A 17519-nucleotide genomic window follows, 5' to 3' on the forward strand; every position below is an offset into this window, starting at 1 on the left:
CAATCAGAAAGTGCTTTAGGGCAGAGTTTAGAAGCTATTTCATAATGTATTTATATTCAGTGCAGATATTTTTGGGCTTCAGTAGCATTCATTTTGTCACAGAGTCTGTGTGTCAATATGACTTGGGGGGAAAAAAAGGTATGAAAATAGCATGTTTGCCCTTGTTTTTCTGTAATTCAGCTGGGTGGTGAAATGCTATAGAAAGCATAGCTGGTACGCTGCAAAACAGTTATTATGGAAACGATTTTCTTCCTCCAGCAGCAGTAATGCTGCGAGCCGATCTTGGGCGATTGTTATGTGCTCCCTGCTAGGCTGGTCCTGCTTAAACAGTCAGACCTGCAAATATTTCCCAAGCTGCTCTGGTTTGCCAAGAACAAAAATGCAAGGCAGTCTGCAGAAAGTGTGTGTGTGTGTGTGCGCGCGTGTGTGCGCGCGCGTGTGTGTGCATGTGTGCGTGCGTGTGTGTGCGTGCGTGTGTGTGCGTGCGTGTGTGTGTGTGCGTGTGCGCGCATGTGCGCGCGTGTCCGTGTGCCCGCCAGAGTCACCCGGGCTGCTGGGCTCAGCTCTTCTCAGCTGGAGTCACCCCGGCAGCTCTGCTCGCTCCTCCTGGCCAGGCTTGGCTGGGTTCGGTTCGGTTCGCCTGGGCTGGGCTCCCGCCGGCTGGCCTCCTGCCCTTGCACAGCACCCGCGCCCTGGTGTGCTAGGCGCCTTGCCTTGCCTTTGCGTAGTCACATACAGATTATTTTATTCTCTGTTAGCTGACATAACTTTACCTATTGAGGGCAGACCTTCACTGATAGTGTCTTTTCTAGAAAAGTTTGGTTAATCCATGCAATGCTTCCACTATTCCTGCTTAACTCTTTCATTTCCAGAGTGCCCCCCGTAGCAGGACCATATGGGATTGTAAAACCAAACTGTTACAATAATTTCCAGACCATAACAACAATTTTTGGTGTCAATTGTTACTAAGACAAAATTGTATTTCTTTTTATAGAAAAAGGAAATGGAGGCTTTTATCAGTGGTGGGACTATTTTATTTTATTTTGGGCTATTTCTCCTCCCCCTTAAGCACTGTGGCTGTGCTCATGTCAGGTTGCTAAAAGTCACTGTTCACATCTGTTCCACGACGGGCCTGCAAATCATACAAGTGCAGTGCTGACTCCTTCATCCTGTTGGGATCTCAAAGCTTGTATCTGCTCCTGAGGAAAAGACTTGGAAAGAAGTCTTGCAGATGCTAGCTGTATCTCTGGCATGCTGTTCAGTGTTCACAAATGATTTAGAAAACAAGGCATACAATGAGATGAGAAAGCTTGTTGACATAGTTATTTTGAGATCATAGAAGTGAATGCCAACTGCAGAGAGCTGTAGAGAGACCTTGCAACATTGAGAAACTGAGTGGAAAAACTTGTAGCCAAAATGAAGTGTCAATAAATATAAGGTGATACAAACGAGGGTGATGCAAGTGAGCCTTACATGTATGGTATTCATCTCTGAACTAGCATTTTTCATTAGAGAAAGAGAATATGAAGTAAACAAGATGGCCTCATGAAAACCTTCAGCTCACAGGTCAGTAGCAGGCAAGAAAGAAAATTGAATGTTAGGAATTATTAGGAAAAGTACAAAGAAAGAAAATAAAACCCTTCTTGTGCCACTCTGTAAATCTGTGGCCTCATCTTTAATACTTACTGACGTTCTGGTCCTGTCGCACCAGAACTAGAAAAGGCATCTGGAACCAGAGTTTGGAACCACATCCCTTTGGGAAAGAACTAAGCAGACTATGATTTTAGTCTTCTCTTTTCCGCACTGAAGAAGAATGCACTAGAGTTCTCTGAAATCTAAAATTGCATGAGACAATAAGTAGAAATTGTTATCAAGAAATAGTCTCAAAATAAACTAGAGGAGGGTTTTTTTTCATGCAATATTTCACTGAAGTTTGGAACTCACTGTCACAGTTGTAAATGAAAGAAGACTTATGTATGTTAGATTTGATTAGACGAAGTCATTTAGCAAAGTTACCTTTCTATTTCTAGGAACCCATATGCTGCAAATTCATATAGGTTAGGAGAGCATTCAAGGCAGGAATGCTGCATGCTTGCCCTGTTTTTATACTCTTAAACATCAGCTGTTGGTGTCAACTGGAGCCAAGTTACTAAGCTTTGATTTGACAGTGTAGGCACGCTGGCTATTCTTGTATTTGTCGACAGGTTTCTTCTTGTACTACTGTAGAACAGCATCACAGCCGCTGACTAGAGGTTGACATGCAAGCCGAACCTCATTGATCTTGGTTTCCTGCTGTATTGCTCTTGGAAACGGAGTGTAATTTTCCTTCTCCTATGACTTGTGGGTGGGTCAGTCTCTGTCTGAATGCCTTCCCAATGAACATTAGAATATTGTGTATTTTGCCAGGCTAAATCTAACACTTCCAGTTTTGCCACATTTCTAGTATCTGCTGGATTGTCCAAGGTGCTGTGTGCTTTCAATTCCCATTTCCTTACGTGGAAATACAGTAGGACTAGGACCTCTCTGTTTTAATACTTCTCATTTATGAATACTTTTTCTAGCACAATGTCTCTATTAGGGAATGTTGAGTTTGTTCTAACTGTTAAGTCCTCAGGAATGATATGACTGTGGATAAGGAGAGAGCAGTTGATACCTGTACCTTGTCTTTAGGAAGTCTTTTGATAGAGACAACCACAGCATCCTTGTATCCAAATTGTGACATTATGATCTAGATGAGTGGACTACTAGATAGGTGAAAATACTGATTAGATCATTAGACTCGAAGGACAGTTGTTAATGGCTTGTACTCTACCTAGATGATAGTTACAGGTATAGATTGTCAGACACTTGCCTAATATCTTTATCAGTGACCTCGAGGAGGACACAGAATGCACCCTCCTCAAGTTTGTTGACCGCAGTGAACTAAACGGTGTGCCGCAGAACACGGCTGCTTTTCTGAGGACATCAGCTGGCCACAGGGATGTGCTCATGTGAGTCTGGTTAAATTCAACGTGGACAAGCAGTACATCCTGCACCTAGGACAGACAACACCCTGCTATGGTACAAGCTGGGGATTGACTGGCTGCAGAGCAGCTCTACTGAAAAAGACTCGGGGAACTTTTTAGACAAGAGGCTAAGCATGAGTTAGCAGTGCGCCATCAATGAAGGCCAACAGATGACCGGGCAGTATCAACAGAAGCATGACCAGTAGATTGAGGGAAGTGATTATTCTTTTTTACTAGGCATTGCTTAGACTTGATCTGGAATACCACGTCTAGTTTTGGGGGCCGTGTAACAAGTTGTTGATAAACTTGATTGAGCTCAGGGGATGGTCATCAAGATGTTTGGGCTGGACAACATCATCAATGACGAGAGGATGAGACAGCTGAGTTTCTTCAGCCTGAAGGAGAGAAAACTTACTGGGACATAATAGCAGCCTTCCAGTGAGCTTAAGAAGGTTCCAAGAAGATGAAGCTAAGTTCTTTAGTGAGGTGCACAACAGGTAAAGGGGAGACAGCAGTCATAAAATGCAATGGGATGTTCTGACAGCCTCATCCATTCCTTCAGTGCTGCTGGACCTAGTGTATTAAAATTGATGAGTTTATGTATGAAGTTTCATACTGCTTCATTGCCCCCATTTTACAGGTAATAGAACTGAAGTACAGAAACTGTAAAGGCTCTTGTTTAGTCACTCAGACTACATCCGAATGCCTTTCTTGTATCAGCTTGAGCTCAGTTGTGTCTCACATCCATACTGCCTGATTGCTGGTTCATAGTCTCAGACAAGGAGTTGGAAGGTTGTTTTGTATTACGATAATATTGAAACAGTGAGCCAGCTTGGGAAGCGGGCTCTGTCCTAGACTTGGTTACTACTATTGACTTAGAGTGAATCACTTACAAAGTTAAGGAAAGGAGCGTGAACTCCTTGTGCTTTGTCATATCTATTTGGTCAATCTATTTTTTTATTAGCCTTATCTGATTCCCATTATAATTACAGACTCCTTCCTGAATATAATGCTGCCGCATGCTTCAGATGTATGGTATTACTTTTGTTTACTTTTGTCTGTGGTGTTATTCCAGAAAGTGAAAGCAGTTTGAGTTCCTCCTTGGGGACCTCAGCTGCTGCTCTGTGTGCAAGAGGCTCCAAATGTTTAAATATCTTAGGTGAGAAAATGTATTGGTATGAATTGATTTGTAAAGGGACCTAGAATTTGAGGCTATTACTATTCTGCTATTGTATGTGCTTGACTCACACACTGCATTAATAAAGAAAAAGGAAAAGCGCTCATAAAAGTCTGGGGCTGGCAGCCTTGGAGTCTGCTGTTTATGCCTTAACTTGTTGTTTCAGAAAGACTGAAAGTCAGGGTGAGATGCCTGGTTGAGACTCCCTAGCCATTCACTTTAGCACCTTTGTGGATAAAGCTACCTAACACCTGCTTTGAAGGTTTGTGGATTTAACTCTCAGTCCCCTGGGAACTGGACCGAGAATGTCAGCAAGTGATACATTACTGAGTAATGAATAAATTAATTTGGAGTGTTAGATATGAGTAACAGACACAGCAGCAGACTTGGACTTTGCACATTTTGCTTGGAGTGCCACTGGACAATGTAAGTGCAGCACTGTATTTTTTAAATTTATAATTTAACTTGTGCAAGAAGGCAGAAAACCTGCCTAACCGTAATACCACGTGGGGATTCCCTAGCAGTCAGGGAATGGAATAAATAGCTCAGAAATGCTGAGTTTAAGGCTTAGGGTTAGCATGAATAAGAGCACAGGCAGAGTTTAAGTAATTTATTGCCTCTGTGCCTCAGTTAGAATCACTGAATAATGGAAGTTAGAACTTTTAGAGGTCATCAGGTCCAACTCCCTACTGAAAGCAGGGTCGACCAAAGTTAGACTAGGCTGCCCAGGGTCTTGGCCAGTGACGTTTTGAGCATCTGCAGGAAGGGAGCTTTTACAGCCTCTCTGGGCACCTGTTCTGGTCTTTGACCGTGTTATCACGTAGATTTTTTTTCCTTATGTCTGATTGGTATTTCTCTTTATGCAACTCGTATCCATCGCTTGTAGGTTTTTTGCTGTACTGTTCTGAGTAGAGTCCAGCTCTGTTTTCTCTGTGGGTATGTCTGCCTTCACTCATTAGATAGCTGAAGACATCAACTAAATTGCACTTCTCTTCTTCAGACTGAAGAAACTGCCTATCTTGCCCTCTCATCGTAGTGTATGTGCTCCAGGCCCCGAGCACCTTGATTGTCCTCTGCTGGACCTGCTCCAAGTATGCCAGTCCAGTCAATGCTGCATGAACTGGGGAGCCCCAAACCAGCACAGTACTCCTGATTCAGTCTTGTGCCAAAATAGAGGGAAGCTATCACACCCCTCAGTCTGTTGGTTGTGCTCATACTGATACCAGTACACTGTTAGCTCTCATCACTGCCAGAGGACTCTGCTGATTCAGGTTCAACTTCTTGTCTCTGAGGACCAGTAGTACTTTTCCTGCAAAGCTGCTTTCTAGCCAGCTGTTAATTAGGTTGGCTGAGCATTGTTTGCCCTTATAAGGTCTATGCTGACTCTTTTTCCATCACCTCCTTTTCTTTGAACTGCTGGAAATGGGTTCCAAAAGGATTTGTTCCATGTTTTCTTTGGGTCTGAGGTTAAGCTGAACATCCTGTAGAGCCCTGTATCTTCCTTGGCCTTCTTGAAGATAAGGATGACATTTGGCTCTTCTGCAGTCATCAAGGCCTCCACTGATTGCCCTGACATTTAAGATGACTGACAGAAGTCTCACAATGATGTGAACCAGCAACTTTAGCATCCTCAAATTCATCCATCTGGTCCTGTGGGTTTTGCTGGGTTTTTTTTACCAGTTCGCTGTAATAGTCTCTATTTGGATCTGTCCCTGTCTTATGCACTTCCTTAGGTTATGTCACTAGGCAGGGACCTGGGAGTTCTGGGAGCAGACCTTACAGTAAAAACCACGGGAAAGAATGCATAGAGTTACCTTACTTGTAAAATGAGAATACTTGCGTTAGAAGGACATTATGAAGGTCAAATGGCCAGTCTCTGTCCTTTGTGCTCCTGCAGGTAGAAATGCTAGGATTATTGTTTATCTTAGTTTGTCTCATTCTTTCTTTCATTCTTACTCCCTTTTGGGTTTTCTGAAGATTAACACATGAGGAGCAGCCCCAAATACATTACTGCTTCTTATTCAGAAATAAATTGACAGACTGAGAGTGCTGAAGCCAGGGCAGTCTGCCTTAGGAAGCCTGATAGACACAGACTGTCAGACCAATCACAAATGGCAACAACAAAACAAATCCAGACTTTCCTTGTTAAAGGACATGCTCCTTCTGGCAACAGTATATCAGGAAAATGATTGTACCAGTGAGAACCTAGATCCATCACTGAAGAGAAGAAAGCCTGGTGGATAACATGCCTAAGCACAAAATCTTAGACTATACGCTTAGAGAGAACACATTTTGCAGTGAGATTCTTCAAAGCTGTCACATCTCTTCTGCATCCCACACTCTTTTGGCAGGAGTAAAGCCACTGCATCCTTGTGTTTGTCTCCTTACTGAACAGCAAATAAACTGTACTTTCCCATGGCTTCAGCAAGATTATTGATTTGTGCAGTGATCATTATTGCAGCTGTTGAACAGATCTTTGCTGAAGAGATGGGGGGGAGGGAAGGGAATATTGTGGTGGTTTTTTTTCTCCTGTGCTTTTTCTAAATTCTCCTGACTTTATGTATCTCATTACTATTTATGGAATGAAAATAGCTGTTTGACTATTCGTCCATGTTTTCCTGGTACTGCACTTCACAAAGGGGAGCATGGTTGATCCTTCCCTTGAAGAGATTCTAGTCGTAAGTGAAAGGTTGTTGTTAATGACTAATTTCAGCCAAAAGGATATGTATGATGCTTTCTGGAGCTTGCATATAATTGGCCTTGCTGTGAAGTGTTTACACAGAGTGTTTAGAACAACAAGAAGGAAATGCTTGTGATTTATGATTGAGATGATAATATGATCATGCTAAGAAGGATAAGGCACGTGCCTTCTGAGTTACAAAGCAAACAGGCGAGGGAATGTACTTCATTCTAATTGGTAAATTTCCTATTTCTGTTGTGTATTATTTACTTCATAAGCTGTTCAAGTATGAAACCCACTCAGTCTGTGAACTATCTACTGTGCTTTTGAGACCATAAATAATACTAGAAAGTGATACAATTGCCTTATGTTTGGAAACAGTATGCCACAAAATTTATACTGTCCTCTAATTAGGAGACTAGTAACAGACCACCATAGGACGGACTTTTTTCTCCTGCCCCGATCAGTCAATCAGAGGTAAGAAAATTGGTGCAAGAGTCAATAATCATCTGGAAATCCTTCACAGTAATCCCACAGGCTTGAAGGAAAGGGGGAAGGTAAGGTGGTCTTCAAACAGAAATCTGTAAAGTGTGAATTTGCAGAGGTTGTAACTGGAAATTTTTGTGAGTTCTGTGAGTCAGATCAGATGTCCAGCTCGGCTGACTCCAGCACATGGCAGGCACAGGTACCAGAATCAGAAAAGACTTTTGTATTTTTCTCAGGAAGAAAATTCTGCAGCTTGTGCTTCTTATCCAGTCACATTATGGGCTTAAAGAATGATTGATAGGTTTCTTTACCTTGCTGATATAGCAAAGATGCTGTGCATGTGAGGTCGAGAATGGAATCCAACTCTTGCAAGTCATACTGGGTAAATAATTGGGTTCTGAAGCTTGTGTTTTAGAAATTGGAGTGGTTTGACATTGCTATATTTGCCTTAGGACAGAAGCTACTAATGTCCTGAAGAGGAGAACTTGCACCCATGCTCTGGCTTTTGCAATTAATAGTTTTGGCACCTTAGTACAAACCCGCCTTCATCGGTGATTTACAGTAGTGTGCCAGACTGAACTAGGATGGCTCCAATGTGGCGACACACTTCCTTCTGCTGATGGAGAGAAAAATAACCTCTGGGGGAGGAATGGGGAAGGACAGCTGTAGGCGGTGAAGTTTTAAAGCAGTGCTGCAGGCTCTGCTAGAATTCCCCTGTCAGTTCTGATTTAAATCTGGGCTCTGCCATGACTTGCTGTCTGTTGGGACACATCATGCAACCTTTCTGCCTTGGTTTCCCAAGGTGCAGCAGTATTTGCCTAGTTTGTAAGGCTATTGTTAGCATTAATCTTCAATCTTCATTCTATTTCAAAGTTGCTAATTAAAAGGTGATTTCCTGATGCTGGTTAAACAACTTTGAGAAACTTTGAGAAGCTTCTGAGCAGTTATATTAGTTAGCTAAGGATAAGACTTAACACTGGCTTTACACTGCTTTTTTCTTCCCATTTGTGTAGATGACGTGCTGTGTTACACCTTCAGTGGCATGTTTACTCAGCACATGCTATAGAAGAGCTGAGTCTAGTTTGTCTTGGCACAGCGGGCTTGTGAGCCCCACGAACGGGAGATAAGAATTACCATGGCAGCCAGCCTAAGCAAAAGAGGTGTCTCTGATGGGGCAGTAGTGGACATCAGACCCCTTGTTCTCTTCTGAAAACATCCCTATTACATTACTTTCTTGGTACATAGCAAGTATTTAAAAGAGAACATGTGGGTGAGGATTTGTTGTGCTCGGCATCAGAGCTGATGTGTGAAGAACATTTTGATTCTTTAATTCATACTTTTCCCAGAAGTGTCTCACGAGAGTCCGCTGGCACTGTGCTGATGGGCTGGCAGCAATCAAAAGAAGACTGCTTGGAAAAGTCAGAGTTGATAGATCTTTAAGAAGTAAGTTTTTAATGTTGAACTTTAAATCTGGTTTAGTAGAAAATTATTTTACTATTGTTATATAAAATTATATTAAAAATTAAGATGGAGAGGAATCCAAACCATCATTTTTGAAATTTTGCTGGAAAAAAAAGTGAGAATATTTGCTTGGTTTGAGAGCTGCCAAAGAAACAGGTTTTGGTTTTTGCCTGGTTTGATTTCTGCAGTCTAGCTATTGATTTTAATACCTGTAAGAAGGACCAAATCTGAAAAATAATTCTTGCCAGATAGCCAAGAATCCCCTTTTATCTTTCATAGCAGAGTTCAAATTGCTGTTGCAGGTTTCTGTAGAGAAGTGCTCCTGGAGCTGCTTCGTTTTCTTTGGATGTCTGCAGCAGTGCTGATCCATTCCAGAAAGCTCTGCCATCTTTCACTGTAAACAGGAGCAAATATGTTTATTGGTGTCAAGGGAAAGGTATATTAGTGCTGCTTCAGGTGGTGGCCAGCACAGGTAAAAGAAATGGATTCAGGAGATTCTGAATGGATTCTGCAAACATGAATAGTACTTAAGGCAAAGTCAGCACCACAGCCTGGTGGCGTGGACAGAATATTTTATTCTTGCTCCTTTCTCTGCCTTGAAGCAGCAGAATTGATCTGAAGCTCAGTTCAGAGGGATAACTATCCCAGCACAGTTATTGTAGGCTAAGTTGAACTACCAAGGCTTTAAAGGAGGCTTTTTTTTTTTTTTTTTGTGGATCTGGAATGATTGCTGTCAGAGTAAGAATGAAGGTTCAAGTTACCAGCGAAGTTTCCAGAGATGCAGCACGTGGAAGGTTAACTTCTTTTTTCTGTGTGAAATAATATCCCTCCTCCTTTTCTCAGGTAATCTGCTATTTTCTCTGTCTGTGAAAATAGCTCAATGTTTTAGTTGTAATGGTCAGGCACGCTGCAAATAGCCTGGATAAACATACTGTTTGGAATAGGGTCAGAAATCCTTACAAGGATGCCAAACCACTCTGCTGGGGCAGCTGGTGGCTGTGCCAGTGCCCCTGCACCACAAAGAGACCGTACCCGCTGCGCGTGCCTAGCTGCTGCCCCGAGTGCATTTATTACACCTGTGGGCAGGTGAAGTGCTGTCTGCCCCTTGTCTGCTCAGGAGGCTGCCGGGAGAGAGAACAGCCAGGGACTGATGGAGAAATTGTCTAGCTGGGCTGGGCTCATGGGCCCTGAGGGGTGGATGCCCTGCATCTGCACTATAACAGCAGTACCAAAGTGGGCTGCTGGACCATCTTGTAGACAGTTGGATAGAAGAGAAACTATTTTCTGTGTCTGCATCAGCAGTTCTCAGAGCACTTGTCTTAAACATAACGTTCTTCTGCAGGCTGACTTAAGCCTGGCCATGAAAATGAAACTGAGCAAGCAGACACATTCAGGGCAGCATTTATTTTTCTTCAATAGAAGCTAGAATCTAGCTGTCTGTGAATTAAGCCGTTTCCTGGATGTGATACAATCTGTTAGCGATCACCTTTTGACCCAGCTTTGCTGTTCTGATGCTGGGTTGCAGTTGTCAGAGCAACCACTATGCTCTTAAATGGGTCATTTTCTTCCTGCTCTCGTGTATTTGGCTCTATCCACTGGGGACCCGGCTTTTAGGGGCTTCAAACTGTATTTCTCAAGGGCTGCTTTTAGTGTCGTAGATATTATGTCACACAACTGGTCGCCCTGGGTAACTCGGTTGCCTGTTGAAATGCAGCTGACTGAAGTCTCTAAAGCTGCCACCAGAAGTTTTAATCTTTCAGGCATGATTCTACATGCCATTTCTTTTATTTGCCTGCAAGTACAGAATTGTTGTGCGTACTTTATTTTGCAAAAGCTCTCTCAAATGTTTTAATCCCTTCATTTCTACTATTTGATCTAGGCTCACCTAAACCTGTTATACTTCCTTCCAAATGCTAAATTACTCTATGATTCCTTTAATCTTTGTTTCCTTAGTTTATTCACACCTTGTTGGATCTTTAAGTCAAGAAGTAGTTTTGAATCTTGGGACAAAGGATACAGCGGTATAGGGCATCTCAACAGAGACCTGTTTTCAGCTTGTGCGTACAGTGTCAGCTTGCTACACTACACTCCGCTGTCTCAAGCCTGGCCCAAGAGACAAGAGGAGAAGTAAGGACTCTGTGTTTGCACTGAATGGGTGCTATAGGTGCTTACAGACGCCAGTGAAATGACAGAACCTTGCCCAAGGCCTTTATGGCCTGGATTAGACATAAACACAGCTGAGTCGTATGGGCACTTGGCCTTCGGCAAGCTGCTTGCTGTGGTCGGTGTCACTAGTGGTTGTATGTTATGGTACGGGTGCCATCCTAATGAGAGCACCTACTTTCTGAGAGCCGCCATCTGGCCTTCATTAGACTGTGACAGACATGAATCAAGGGAACTAGAGGTGAAAAGCTATTTGCTACTACTTACACCTTTCTCTTTTGATGACTTCAGTAGGCTTTGGAATGTCAAGACATTTCTCCCTCCTCTTCTCCTGCTCCCTTAGCAGGCAGCCATATCACTTTTCCTTGAAGTTTCACAGCAGCCTGACCAGAAAATCATTTCATCTTCAGCCTGTGTGACGTGCACAGCCCAGAGCTTCCTCATGCCCTTGTCTTTTAACTCTGTGTGGCATTTGTACCGTTGTGAAAGCAAGCTGTTCTCAGACCCCTTCCATGTAAAATACTGACAAGTCGTATGGATGGGTATCTTTGCCTCTCATTTACTATTGATTCAGCATAAGCTTTAACATAAGCTGGTAATGAGGGTGCTCCTTGGTGAAAGTTTGGTGCGGGTAGATGTAAAACAGGAATTGTCACTTTTGTTAAGTGTTCATGGCAGAGTTACAGGAAGCCACCCAAAGAATTACCTGTGTCAAGAGGGTATATAGAAAACATATAGTACCTGCAGGTCAGAAGGGACTAGGTATATCTATGAATCATAATACCTCGAGCACTACATAAGTCATAATATATTATTCATCAAAGCATCAGATTACTATTGCAGGGATCTCCAAAAAAAAAAAAAAAAAAAAAAAAGTAAATTCTCATTGCCATCATGGCATCATTTGTTTGGAGGAATTCTGGATAGAAGTGCCAAGAGTAACTTCTAAAATAACCAGTTACAAATCAGAGTGGGACAGTGTTTTCATGAGCTATGGGAAATCCTGAGCCTACTTTTAAAGTTAGTTAGAGAGGCTCATGTCTGTAGTGAATTGCGATCGCTCTGACCGGGGCTCTCTGCGGACAGACTGTCACCAGCCTGTCCAGTGTAATTACTGTCCTTCATAACACTGTTCCTGCCTTGTTTTCTCCTGGTATGACCACTGGCAATATTGCCCTAGAAATGAAGGACAGATTATTTTACTTTGAAAATTGAAGTGATTTTTAACATTTTTCTCTCTACTTTTGCTTTATGGAAAATACGGAAAATGTTAGTATTCCACTGTGAATTGTTACAGCTGGCTATTTTTATAGCATCTTTGGTTAGGGTGTTTTCCCCTTTCTGGTTTGCAGAGGTGAACCTTGTCACTGGCAGTTCTCACGTGATAATTCAGATTCTTCATCTTGTCTTACTCAGTGGTTGTGACTGTTGAATTTCAATCTTAGATGAAAAAACTTAGTTACATTTTACATTAAAAATTCTAGTATTCTACCCATTGAAAGGAGCCTATCTCCTCCTGTTTGGGTCTGCACATAACAACTTCGAAACCACATGCATCTGCTGATGATTACCACTAAAAGTACATTTCTCCCCCATAGCAGTTTGGATATTCTAACAGCAATGCCCTTCTCTGCGAACATGCTAGTGATCTCCCAGGTGTGCACACCAAGAGTTTGTCAGCAGAACCCCACTTCGTCCTGCCCGGTCTGACAGTGTCAGCACAGCAGTGCAGTTTCGGTAGGCAGTACCTAGCTCATAGCATAGATGAGTATTTACTTCTTAAATTGTGCCTAGATGCACATGGAGAGCCAGTATCTATTCCAAAGAATTAGCAGTGGATACTGCCACGAAATGTTTGTAATCAGATGCACAGCTTGGAGCCCATGAATGAGAATTAAATACAAATAAATGTGAGGACTACATCATAGCAATAGCAAACTACTCTCTGGAAATACATTTACATTTAGAGCCTGAAGACCGTTAGCTTTTTGGGAAGGATAGGCTCTTCATTTTCCATTGAGACTGTGATTTTAGCTAGAGGTTTGAATTGTTGCCCTACAGAAAAATGATTCTATCTCCTCAATTCAGGATTAATCAATTATTTGAGTTCTTAAAAACCTCAGAAGCAAAACCAAATCCCTTTCTATATTTCTTCTGTACTTAGCATTTTCCAGTGTTACTAATTCATTTGCATTTTTTCTGTGCCTTAGAACTAATTTCCCCTGTGTTCTACTCTATTTTTATCTGTTCACTATTAATCCAGCTAAGATGATTGCAAAGTCTGTAGAATCAGGTGCAAAAGTAAACAGCTTCACAATTTCAGCGTTGTTTACAGGGCCAATTATCTTGTATTGGAAAGTAACTTCAGTTCCGAGACACTGATTCCTCCCCCCACCCCCCTGGCTCTTTGACTTTCCTGTTCTTGAACAGTGAGATTAATTTCAGTTCTGTTCTTGTTTCAGAGATATCGTCTATCAGCAGCACGCTCCCATGACCTGCCAAAACTCTACCGAACTGAAGACTTTTTTCCTATGAACTATGTAGGTACTAAGTATCAAAATAATTAATTTTTGACTACCAAAAGGCTTTTAGGAAAGGCTGCTTGAGTTTGTTCTTGCATGACATTAGGAAGAAGCAACAGTTGCATTTCATTTCCTTGGCTAGCCTCTCTAAGGGAAGCTAAAAATTTCTGATGGTGTTGTAGCTATGTGGAGGCTTGGAGCACTTATTCTAAGATTTGATCACCGTAGTTTGCACTTACTTGATAAGCTTCCTAAGTCAGTGAAGAAAATGTACAAAACCTCACTTTGTTTACCTTCATTTTTATACCTAAAATGATCAGAAGGCTGAAGAGTGCTCTAGTACAGCATGTTAAAGCCGTTACGTAATGTGCCAATACTGCCAGCTTCGCAACTGTTCAGATTTTCAGATTTTACAAGAGAACATGAAATCAATGTCAGAATTTTAAAATTCAATAAACTGCACATGGCTGAAGTTTCCAGCACTCTATTTCAAACTAGGAACAGGGTTTTAAAAGCTGTTGTGTAACGTAACTTGAATGGTACAAATAAATTTTCTGCAAAGCTGTTATGGACCTCTGGATGTGCAATTTTGTGATGCAGATGCCAGTTAACCAGGACCAGGAGTAGCACAGCTCATCTCCCCACCTGTAGCTTTTTTGTTTGTTTGTTTAAACTACAAAATAGGTCTAGGGGAACAAAACCCACTCAATTCTCTAAATAAGGAACATTAGGAAGAGAAGGTTGTATGATTTTCAGATGGTTGGCTTTGCATACAGTACAATATGGAGCTACAGAAAGAAATGCTTTCGTTTTAAAAATACCTGTGGAAAAACTCAAGATGGAGACCCCAGTGCAAATTCTGTAAAGGGGGGGGAAAAAGCGCTTATGGTGAAAGTAAAGCTACATGGCTTTGAGTAACCATGGAGACCAATGCTTTTCTGATGCAGAACTAAATGAACTCAACCTTTTCATATTTATTAGTGGGATTGATGAGGAAAGATAAAGTTGAATTACAATATAAAGCAATAGAAGACAGACCTAGTCAATGTCTCTGCCCCTGCAATGCAGGTTATTGTAACAGATTATTACGAATGAGTGAATAATACCAATTACAGAGAGGCAAATTAGTTATGAAAGGAACAAAATACTCTTAGTTATACCAACCTGTTTATCCAAATATCAGCTTCTTTATTAAGAGAAATGAAGAGACAGTACACAAAACATACTCCTCAAATATTTGGTTCTGATAAAAACTGAAATTGTTTTAATACTGTAGCAGTGTATGAAATATATGTACTACAAAATGGTAAACTGTTTACTGTATCAGTAGATAATTGAAACCTACTGATTTCTTGGTGGGAAGAATGGTAGAATTTTCCCATAAAAATACTGGGTGAATATTCAGGTTTCTCTCTTGAAAAGACATGTCAAAGGGTCAAATATTAATTGGCAAGTTCTTGCTACAGAAGTGTTACTGCTGAACAGAGGATGACAGCATTAAATATCACTTGAACTTTCAGTAAGATTAAGAGCTTGTGAAATAAAACTTCAACGCAGATATTTCTACAACATCATGTAGAAGGTTTTGACTGAGTAGAAATTCGAGTGTAGATAAAGGGTTAAGTCATGGTATCCAAAGGAAAATGCTGAGATCAAATGTGACTTCAGGGTCCGATGCACTGGATAGAAAACTAGGAGTTTAGCAAAAGCTGTTTGTCTGTTCCTGCTGGAAAATAACTGTTCAGTGTGGAGGAACGCTTACTGGCTGTCACTATGCCTCAAGGAGCGAGAGGGAGGGGAGGGAAGGCACAGCGCATACTGAAAGTCCCAGGAAAAGAGAACTTTGTGCCTCACTACATCTCGGCTGCAGGTCTGGGCAATGAAGGATGTTTCAAATTAACGGTTATTACCGGCCCACATGAGCACCCATAGAAATAAAGTGTCCTATAAAATGCAACTACCCTTAACAATCTCAGACTGTCCTTGCTGCTCTCGGGTATTTGTCAGAAGTCAAATTACAGGTCACACCAGCTCTGAAAGGGTTTTGGTGTACAAAGCTGTCTTGTGTCTAGAAACAATGTGGATGCTAATAGCTTCCGACTTCATTCTCAACTGTTACAACCTTTAGATTTCAGATAGCCTGTTTAAGATGGAAAACACACTTCACTTTGCTTCAATTCAGGTAGGTAAACTGGTGCTTTAGAGAAGTCTTAATGGTCCTTCTGCTCCGTGGTGCTGGCCAAAGCCTGGACAGCCTAGTGCGTGTTGAAGGTCTCCCACTGAAGGCAGCAGAAGAAATTAAGTGGCAGCTTGAGCTGGCAACTCTGTAAGCACAGCTGGTGCGTTTCTAGAGTTCTGCTACAGAACTTCAGTAATGCATGTAAAAACCAGAGAACTTCCATCCCGTACAATTATAATGGTACAATAGGTTAGGCCTACACAAACGGGGTTTAGGGTTCCTCCAGTTTTATTGGGCCATTCACCTCTTCTGCTTTTCAACTTCCTCAAAAATGTATGGTTAGCCTCAAAGCTAGAAAGGAATTCTTGCCTAGGCTAAAATCCAGATTTGAAGGGTAACTTGTTTGTAATACTAGAAAGTTTATTTCAAAGCTTAGAAACAACTACCCTCAATCCTTCTTGATATTCCTGGTAGGACAGACTATTTTGGTGCAAGACCTTTGATTTAATCACTATATAAATGTTATTTCCTGTCATGGAATTTTCTGACAAATGAAGCACTTCTGAAGCGTTCATATTTCATAGTCTTACTATTCACCGACTACCAACACGAGCTCAGAATTCAGAAACTTGACTTTTAACTATAGAGTTCACTAATGTTAAATTAACCTTGCCAGATATCAAGACAAATATGCAGATTCTTAAGATGATACCCTATTTTTTATTTCATTGCTTAACGGATAAGGGCTGTTGCACTACCATTAAACTGTTGGTGGGTTGGGTTTTTTTTTTTTAAGTTTTTAAAAAAACGTAATTGTAAAATCTCTTCAAGCCTAGATGAAATGACACAAAACTAATTATGAAATGTCTTAAGTTTTCAGACAGCAGCCTCCTGTGAAACAGAGCAGCCTACAGAGGGAGAAAGGAACATAACCAAGTTTCCCCAGCAAGGAATAACCTTTCCTAGAACTTTGAGTGCCTGGTTTTGTTGGGAAAAAGATTACCAGCCCACTGACATCTGTAAGTGGTAGTTAACAAACTCTCACCCGATTTACTGAAGTTACTTTCAATGAAATAGTTTGGAAAACTGGCAAACAAAATGAGTTGAGGCTCCAGTTTTCTTTTCAGGCAGAGAAACACAGGAGTTCTTTTGCTGATGTAAACATCAAAAGCAGTTTTCCTGTATTGTTCTTAAAACCTATCTTCTACCAGTTGAGTGTGCAACTGGGAGCCAGTCCAACTTCCACCCCTCGGAGTTAAAAAAGCAGAACAAAAGTACGTATCCCTTCTGTGAAGGGGAGAAGAAAAAGACAAATCTAAACCAGCCTCAGCTAAAGGTAATGTTTCAGTTTTGTTGCTTCAACAAACCCAGAAGTGCTCATTCCAAAGCGTGTCAGCAGCACAAGTCAGCTGCAGAACATGAGAGCGTACACGTATCCTCGTCTCTGGCTCTGTAGTGGCTTCTTGATTAGAGCAGTGGAAAGCACAGTTTACACCTACCCAAGACTGCTGTAGAGATATCTAAATGTTTTCTCAAGATCTCTGTGAAATGGTTTTGCTGTTTAAAATTTTGAAGAACACAGAACTATCTCCTCCTTTACAACATTCATGAAAATTTTACAGGTCAATTTAGTTCTTGTATCAAAAAGACACTGACATTTACAAGACATATGCCTAAATCAGACTCCTCACTCTAATTAAGAACAGTTTTGTTGTCATCACAATTAGATTCCTTTCAGTAAATTATCTTGATGAGCTTTTGGTTATGCAGCTGTCTATTGCACTGCACACTTGCCAAAATGCAGGATGGGTCTGACCAAACCAATCACAAATTTTAACAAACTGAT

General features: G+C 41.4%; 1 protein-coding gene across 8 annotated transcripts in view; it reads left to right on the top strand.

Annotated features, from left to right (window-relative positions):
• Window positions 1-16707, top strand: part of BCAS4 (breast carcinoma amplified sequence 4) — a 46316-nt gene extending 29609 nt beyond the window's left edge. For 2 of the 8 annotated variants that reach the window (XM_075438537.1, XM_075438544.1), the window contains 3 exons: window positions 13435-13512; window positions 15623-15676; window positions 16547-16707. In XM_075438537.1, coding sequence (XP_075294652.1) covers window positions 13435-13512; window positions 15623-15676; window positions 16547-16570 — 156 coding nt within the window. In that variant the 3' untranslated portion in view covers window positions 16571-16707. Of the gene's footprint in view, window positions 1-8694; window positions 8792-13434; window positions 14067-15622; window positions 15677-16546 lie in introns of those variants that run through there. The other 6 variants (XM_075438539.1, XM_075438540.1, XM_075438543.1 and 3 more) reach the window with 6 other exon arrangements.
• Window positions 16708-17519: the final 812 nt, after the last annotated feature.

This window comes from Opisthocomus hoazin, chromosome 18 (genome assembly GCF_030867145.1).
Source record: "Opisthocomus hoazin isolate bOpiHoa1 chromosome 18, bOpiHoa1.hap1, whole genome shotgun sequence".
NCBI lineage: Eukaryota > Metazoa > Chordata > Aves > Opisthocomiformes > Opisthocomidae > Opisthocomus > Opisthocomus hoazin.